The 8,469-nt window shown below is 34.3% G+C and overlaps 2 protein-coding genes across 2 annotated transcripts; both read right to left on the reverse strand.

Moving 5' to 3' along the window:
* Window positions 1–127: 127 nt before the first annotated feature.
* LOC103853447 (factor of DNA methylation 4-like) lies at window positions 128–4,168 on the reverse strand. The gene is given in 10 exon segments (XM_033279045.1): window positions 128–586; window positions 659–868; window positions 944–1,199; window positions 1,201–1,220; window positions 1,304–1,372; window positions 1,453–1,634; window positions 1,720–1,828; window positions 3,044–3,558; window positions 3,561–3,756; window positions 4,028–4,168. Coding segments are annotated over 9 exon segments (1,794 nt in total). The 5' UTR covers window positions 3,751–3,756; window positions 4,028–4,168; the 3' UTR covers window positions 128–343.
* LOC103843193 (F-box/FBD/LRR-repeat protein At1g13780-like) lies at window positions 181–8,333 on the reverse strand. Its single transcript, XM_033279024.1, is given in 10 exon segments — window positions 181–586; window positions 659–868; window positions 944–1,220; window positions 1,304–1,372; window positions 1,453–1,634; window positions 1,720–3,756; window positions 4,179–5,653; window positions 5,742–5,882; window positions 7,338–7,811; window positions 7,814–8,333. Coding segments are annotated over 4 exon segments (1,350 nt in total). The 5' UTR covers window positions 8,285–8,333; the 3' UTR covers window positions 181–586; window positions 659–868; window positions 944–1,220; window positions 1,304–1,372; window positions 1,453–1,634; window positions 1,720–3,756; window positions 4,179–5,389.
* Between the last annotated feature and the right edge of the window lie 136 nt (window positions 8,334–8,469).

Below are 8,469 nucleotides of genomic sequence, written 5' to 3' on the forward strand. Positions count from 1 at the left end.
TGCATTTTCTTTATGACGCAGGAAACAATCTCCACAAGCCTAAAGATGGTGTAAGCACCAACTGATTTTAGTTGTATGTAATAAGAACACATGTAAATTGTGAAGGGTTTATCTTGCATAAAACAAATAAGCGTTGTTTAAATAGCTGTTTGTTATATGTAATTCAGGGGAACGAAGTCATAAACCAAGCACATTAGATTATAAACATCTGCGTCCAAGATCTCACCTTAACAACTGTTTCTCTACTCTTGTGGAATATAAATCATAAGAACTCACTTAAGTCGTAATATAGGAGTATCAACCCATCGGCAACAAACTCGGTTTCAGATTCTTTTTTTGTTTGTTACTTACGCTTTCGCTTTGGCTTTGGCTTGAGGTGCGTCCACAACTTCATCAGATAAACCACACCTTCTTTGAGAGTTGCTTTTCTTCCTTCTTTGAAGTTCCAAAGCTCAGGCACTATGTACCTTCCACTTCCATTGTACTCGTTCCTCTCCATCAGCGCTTGTGTCACTGCTTCAAACACTTCGTCCCCCAGCTCTTTCTTCAGTTCCTTCAGCTTCTCATCCTCTTCATCCAGCACGTACTGCAAAACAAAATTGTATACATTCTAAGAGCATTGTTTAAGAGAAGAAGAGGTGTACTGTATTGTTGTTACCTTGTGGATTCCGTCTATTTGGATGACCTTAATTGGATGCCAAGCCGAGTCTCTCAAGTGGTTGTCCCACAAGGAACAGAGAGTTGCTGCTTCAACATCAGCTTCTTCAGCTAGATATCTCTCTTTAGCTAGTTTTTAGAACGGTTTCTCATCCAATGCTCCCATTCTCTTCACAGATATCTGACCACGTAATGTCAACTCTTACATTGACTGCACACATAGCTTAACCCTGGTTAGTATCAGAACATCAAATGGCAAAGCACAGAGGGAGAGACTGTTGCTTACTCTGATCAAAGCCTTGCGAGCATCCTGAAGCTCATCGTTAGTATAGCCATGTTTAACAACAAGAGCTTGAAGTATTGACTCTTGGTATTCTGATTCCTCTTCTTTCTCCCTTAGTTTTTCTTTGGTCTTTTCTATCTCTTCCTTCATATCAGGATCTTCCATGTGTCCCATCACCTGCAGCCCACCCCTCATTCTCTCTATCTCCAGCTCCAGTGCCAGCTCATCATCCAGTTTCTTCTCCAGCTTTTTGACTCTCACGTAACTCATCTTTCTCCCTCTGCCAAAACAAACATCCAGCAAATCAAAACAGACACTGCAACTTCAACATTATCCATGCAATAAAAGAAAAAAAGCCTATACCTGTTGCTGTTTAGCCAATCTCGTCATTTCTTCATCAGCTTTGTTTTGCTCTTCAGTAGCCATTAAGTTCTGTCAAACAAATTAAAAGATTTCATCACAAATCATTAACAAAAAAAAAAAGGATTTGTAGAAAGGATGTTGAACGCTACCTTCTGTTTTTGCCATTGAAGCTTTCGTCGCTCAGTTTTGTTCAGCGTTTGACATTTATCAAGGTATCTCTCCCTCTCTTCAAACTCTTTCCTTTGAGCTTCCAGATGCTGAGCTGCCTTCTCATGTTCATTTTTCACACTCGCCAAATAATCACGCGCCTTTTGCTGCATGCTACTCATCTCTAAACATTGAAAAATTAGTTAAAAACAAATTAAGCTTGAGAATACTAATTTAATTTCATCAGTAAGTAAGAGAGAAAAACATACTTTCATTATGAGCGTTGATCATTTCATCCTTCTCTTTCATACTCCTCTGAAGCTCTGTACTGGTTTCTTTGTACTTGCTCTCTATTTCTTCAAGGTTAGTGCTTTTGGTCTCTGGTGTAAAGAAGATATTTAGAATAAATATCTTATTTATTTAGTGTTTTATTTAGAGTTTATTTATTATTAAGATAATTATCTCTAATGTTTTAGGGTTTTTATGTTTTCTTATATATAGTCTTTGAGGCTATGGTTTTATGCAGTTTATGATTTGAATTAATAAAAGTTAAGAGATTTCTCTTTTGTTCCTTGTTTTCGGTAGATCATTGGTGATCTCAACGAATTTAAGAAGACATTGATCTTAGGCATTCTTAGACTAAATAAGATCTTTGTGATTATCCTAGAGATCCGTTGATTCTTAGAATACCCGGAAAACTAGGATAATCACAAAGATCTTATTTAGTCTAAGAATGCCTAAGATCAATGTCTTCTTAAATTCGTTGAGATCACCAATGATCTACCGAAAACAAGGAACAAAAGAGAAATCTCTTAACTTTTATTAATTCAAATCATAAACTGCATAAAACCATAGCCTCAAAGACTATATATAAGAAAACATAAAAACCCTAAAACATTAGAGATAATTATCTTAATAATAAATAAACTCTAAATAAAACACTAAATAAATAAGATATTTATTCTAAATATCTTCTTTACACCATTCTCTCCGGGTTGAAAAGATTCGTCCTCGAATCTTAACCGTGGTCTTTGATCCCAAAACCTTGACCATGACACACATATTTTTCCTTTTCCTTGGCCTTCCACCGATAATATCCATCAAATAAAAGAATATAAATCTTTTGCACCATCAATTTGATCTTCACAGCTACCGTAGCAAAACACATCATAAGGATCTGTAATTTTATTTTTATGTGTTCGTTATGATAAAGAGACAAAACCCCTGATATCTCCATGCTCGTTACGAACACACCTTCAATGGGCTTGGAGTGGCTGCACACGTGGACATCTTCTCTTGATATCATGCTTTGACTTTGATTCACGGCCACGTCTCTTGATAACTGATAGTTGATGAAGTTTATGTTATCGTCATAGTAGATATCATAAACAGGATCGCCAATAATTTCTTTATAAACAATTTCTTCGCTATTAGCGAACAAATTCTCCATGATTCCAGATCGAGTTTTGATTAAGAAACCAAAACAGCAGCTCTGATACCACCTGATGTAGCGGAAGCTTTGTAAGATAGGACTAGAGATCCGGGTATTCTAAGAATCAACGGATCTCTAGTCCTATCTTACAAAGCTTCCGCTACATCAGTCTCGAGTGTGTTTTCCAAGTTGGAGACAAGCGTGAATGCCCTTCTTTGTTGCTCTGCCTCTTTTCCAGAAACAGTCACCAAGTCCCCTTGCTTCCTGAGGTGGTCTCCAACTACAGTTCTCGAGTAGTAGTCCTCCCTTTTTGCTATCCAACCGTAAAGCTCTTCGCCACGATCACGTGCAGAATCATAGTCTCTCTTCCCACACTGATTGACTTCAAAGTGCTTCTCAAACATGGTGGCGTTCCTGTAAGCTTCCCAGTCTTTGCCAAAGTAAACAATCGCAAAACCTGTGAAACCAACTCTGCCGTTCCACAGTGGCTCGACCTTGTGGGGATTAAACCCTTTGCTAACAAACTCTTCCCTAATTTTGCTTCCACTCTCGCCAGCGAACTTCCTTGTCTTCTCACTAAAAGTTCTACTGATGTTGGCCAAGATCCCTTTCCATGGATGCACAAACATCAGACCATCATTACGAGCAGCCAAAGGATCACGCCTCTGAGGATATCCTTAGTGCGGGAACTACCGCTGATGTTGTAAGCATGACGAAGCAAGTCGTCAAAGTTGTAGTCACGCTTGCGGTCTAAGTAGCAGAAGGGACACCTGAAGAGAGAGTCAGAGATCTTGACCTTGCGAGTGCCATCTTTCAGCTCACAGTAGTATCTGTACTCCAAATCATCCAGCTCTCTTCTTGAATACATTTCAACCTGCAACCACAAAGCAAAGGAAATACATAATTATGCTTGTGGTGTGTATAATTAAACACTAATCACTGAACCTTATACCTGAAATTCACATAAACCTACTAGAAGTTTACAAATTTTGAAAGATCAGAGTAAGAAACAGCCCAGGAGATCATAAAGACGCAAACTTTAGTGAGACTGAGCTCAGAACACAAAACCCATTTAAAACCCTAACTCAAATCCAACTACATTTCGCTAACTAAAAGAGAAGATGAGAAAAAGTTGACGTCTTTACTCTTTCTACAGAGCTTAAAACACGAAGAAAGAGAGACCCATAACTGTAGAAACAGAATGAAACCCATTCGAAAATTTCAGAAAAAAAAAAACAAAATTTTGCAAATGTCTGTAGATACAAGCAAGCAAGCTGTAAGGGAAAGATGCGAAACCTTTGGAGAGCGAAGAGAAAGGCGACGAGTAGGAGCAGGTGCAATAAGAATGGTCTTCGTTTGACCAATCCGAACCAGAATTAACCAATTCGAAATTAAATAAATAGCTTTTATTTAGTCTAAACTTTCATTTCATTCCAAATATAAATAAAAGCTATTTATTTAATTTCGAATTGTTCAAACAAAAAAAAACTTTCATTCCGAATTAATCAGAGTTGAAAAAGATCTGTCTGAAATTTAGTCCTCAGCATTTTACTCAGATCCAAAACTTTATAAATACATATATTAATAACTTTCAATTAACAGATTTCGGATTCAATGAAGACCAATCCAAGTAATCTACTTGGAAATTTGAATGCTCAGGACTGTGTTTTTTTTAAGTTTCTATTTATTGTTTAGTTGTTTTTTTTTGTCAGCATTTTTATAGTTTAGTTGTAGTTAATTCTCTTAGTTTCAGATTAATTACCATTCTAGAACTTAAAATTTGTTTCATTTAATTGTCGTTTTATGTTTTCAACGCATTTATTTACTAATTTTTTAATTTTATCCATACTATTTAAGCTCATTAAATAATATAGTATATCCAAATAAAAAAATATATTAAATAGAGATAAAATACGAAATTTAATGTTTTTTCTTAATTTGTGTGAAAAAAAATTTAAAACGATAACTAATCTGAAACAGAGGGAGTATCCGTAAACTTTAATTTTCTTAACATTTACAAATATTAAATTTGAAATGAAAAATGTTTGTTACAGCGATTTTTTATTTATTTTTAAATTTTAGATATATAGGTTAAATGAATTAAAAACTGAACTTAAGAGCAGCATTATCGGAAAATGAGGAGGAATTTTTAAATATTATTATATTATTAAAAAGAAAAAAATAAAAGAGATGAAGCAAGAGAATCTTAAAATCAAACTTTTTAAAATCTGTTTAGAACTGTAATTGCTTACTTGTTGTTTTTCATTAGCTTCATTTTCTAGTTTCAGTTAAGTTATAATAATCTAATAAAGTAATAATAAAATATTAATATTTTTAGCTCAGATAACCAATTCGATTTCTATCCGATAATGTTGCTCTAATAATACTTAATTTTCTTTAAATATTTAAAAGAATAAGACATATATCCAAGAAGATTTAACAACAATGGTCAAGGAAGCCAACCATAACTAAAAAAAGAAGACTCATACAGTGATAATGAAACTCATTCATTCATGGATAATTTGACATACTGTAGAACGTTTTGCGAGTTTATTAACTTTCTCGTATATGTTCTGATTATAAGCTGTAGGGCTCAGAATGAATTTCTTCAGTACTGCTGAGTTTTCAAGAAAGTAACTGGCTACTTTCATCTTCTCTTCCTCCCATTCAAACTTATCTTTAATCTCAACACACTCAAGAGTCGTTGAGACACACCGTGGCACATCTGTGAGTTCCAATCCCTCATTCATCTCCTCTGAATGAACAACCTTCTGCAAACACATACACAAAAAGAAGGGGCTAAGTTTTCAATAGTACGCATCCATAACACCACAGTATTATAAGAAAAACATGATTTACCAAGACTAGGTGTTTGAGATTTGGGCAACACTCAAGAAAGGCTGGCAGAAACTGTAACAAGGCGCTAGGGAACACTGCTTCTAAACGAGATAAGTTGTTGAATTTAGGAATCATTCCTCCTTTTGAGTAAAGATCAAGGGCCTGCAGCACGAATATAGAATACAAGTGAGAGGTTTTGTCTTAGACAAAGTCCATGAACTGTTGTATGAATATAGGGAATTCGGCCAAAAAAAACACGAACTTTACACGAATTGCCAAAATAAACATGTACTCGAGCCTGGCCAATAAAATCCTAAACTTTCGTTGACTTTTTTAGTTTATTAAGAAACTTACGATTGACTCACCAAAATAACAAACCGTTAACCGACAGTTAAAACTGTGTTAATCCACCGTTAAATACTACCGTTTAGTGAAACGACGTCGTTTCATTCAGTTCTTTTGTTTAAGACAAAATCTTAAAATTGTTGTTGGTTGGACTCGAACCCACGCACTCTTCAACTTAACAGAGGAGAGCTTTGCCACTGGGCTAGTGAGACTTTTTGAAAGATTAGATACAAATTTCTTTTTATTGATCAAAAGACGTGGATGATTGAAATAAAACAAAACATAACCCTAATTTCTCATAAACTCAAAAAATTCTCTAAAAACTTTTGAAAAATCTTTAAATTTCCAAAAAATTGAAAAATAATTATTTTTTGTAAATTTAATTTTGAAATTAAAAATAAACTTTTTCTTTCTTTAAAAAATCAAAAATCTTCAAAATTTTTCTTTTAAAAAAAAATCCAAATTTTTTAAAAAATCAAAGAAAATGCAAAAAATTAAGTTACAATTATCAGCTAAAAATTAAATTTTTTAAAAAGTTGAAAATTTTGGAAGATTTTTTTTAATAGAAAAATAATTATTTTAGTTTCAAAATTAATTTTATAAAAAAATTATTTATTTTTTCAATTTTTAGTTTAATTTTAAAAAATGGAAAATTTTGGAAGATTTTTGTTTTTTAAAGAAAAATAATTATTTTAATTTCAAAATTAATTTTATAAAAAAATTCTTTATTTTTCAATTTTTAATTTAATTTTAAAAAAATGAATTTTTTTGGAAATGTTTTGATTATTTAAAGAAAAAAAATATTTCTAAGTTCAATTTGTTTTTTACAAAATCTTTATTTTTCAATATTTTGTAATTTTAAAGATCTTTTATGTTTTTAGAGAACTTTTTATATTCAGTGAGTACCAAATAAAGTTAAATGTGTTTGGAACTATATTGAAAACGCCTTTAGCCTAGTGGTTAAATACATTTTCATTTTACCCAAGCAACCCGAGTTCAAATCCAGGGTTCTACTTGTTTTTATTTTCAGATCATGTAAAACAAAAACGACGTCGTTTCAGTTAACGGAACAATAAACGACGTCAATTTTTTTCTGTTAAGTTTGCTAACGGTGTGCTAAATTGGCAAGTCAATAAAGACATTGTTAATAAATTTTAAAGTCAATGAAAAGTTTGGTATTTTTTTAGCCAGTCCAAAAGTTCAGGTTTATTTTGGTAATTCGTGCAAAGTTCGTGATTTTTTTGGTCGAATTCCCTATGAATATATATGTACCTTCACTGTTTTCTCAGAGATGATAATATGTCTTACACTCGATATCCCATTGAGAAAACCACGGATTTCATTCCTCTTTGATGCATCCCATGGATCAAAAAATCCGTTCAAGTTGATAACAAACTTGATATCAAGGTTAACCATGATCAAAGAAGTCAGGTTCTTTACCACAATGCTATCAAATTGATCTTCTCCAAGACTCATATACTCTAGCCCTGGAGCATCAATCTCAAGTGTGCATTTCACTATCGAATGGTAATCCCTTACCTCCCTAAGCGGCAGCACACTAAACCTCTTCAAGCTCTGAGACCTCACTCGCATAACCCCAAATTCATCATTCCGAAGTGCATAATCATCATCCGGATCCCTCGCCAAAGTCAGCTCCTCAAGAACAGGACACCCTGAGAGGACTTTCTCCAGATGCACACGCCATTTAACTTCTTCAAGATGCATGAATCTTAGACAAGGCATGATAAAACCAAACCAGGATCCATAAGTCCAGAAGAAGAGAGCTTTAAGTAAACCAATGTCTTGCTCGTGTAGAGATTCATAGGCATGAACTCGACACAAGCATAGTACATACCGCGCTCTTCAAAATAACAGTTTCTGCTCACAACATCGAGATGTTGTGTTCCACGGCTAATCATTGTACCGACCCGGTCCATGAAACCATCTATCATGAGGGGCCTGCACCTAACCTTGACTTTTAAAAGACTTGACTCGGGGCTAAACTCGAGAAATCTTTCAACGAAGGTGAAGAGCACTTCTTCGTCGTCTTCATAAGCAATAAGAAAGCAGTTTAAGTCAAGAGCGGGAACGCTTAGCCAGAGATTCTTCCATCTCTTAGACAATATACCTGTCTGCACCGAATCTCCTGTCGGAAGGTATGAGAGTATTTGAGTGAGCAAAGAGTCCGGCAACTCGCTGATCATATCGCACCCAGGCATCACTAAACGAAACCCTAAGAGGGTCAACAGGCAACAAACAACATAAAAATAATAATATATCGTTTAGTATTTCTACGTGTAAAGCGGTTCCGGGTTCCCTCTTTTAGTAAAGTTAACTTTTTTATTGGTTATATGCCATTGGAAAATTTATGAAAATCGATTGTAATAATAGAGTAATTTAAGGA

Source organism: Brassica rapa, chromosome A09 (assembly GCF_000309985.2).
Source record: "Brassica rapa cultivar Chiifu-401-42 chromosome A09, CAAS_Brap_v3.01, whole genome shotgun sequence".
NCBI classification, from domain to species: Eukaryota; Viridiplantae; Streptophyta; class Magnoliopsida; order Brassicales; family Brassicaceae; genus Brassica; species Brassica rapa.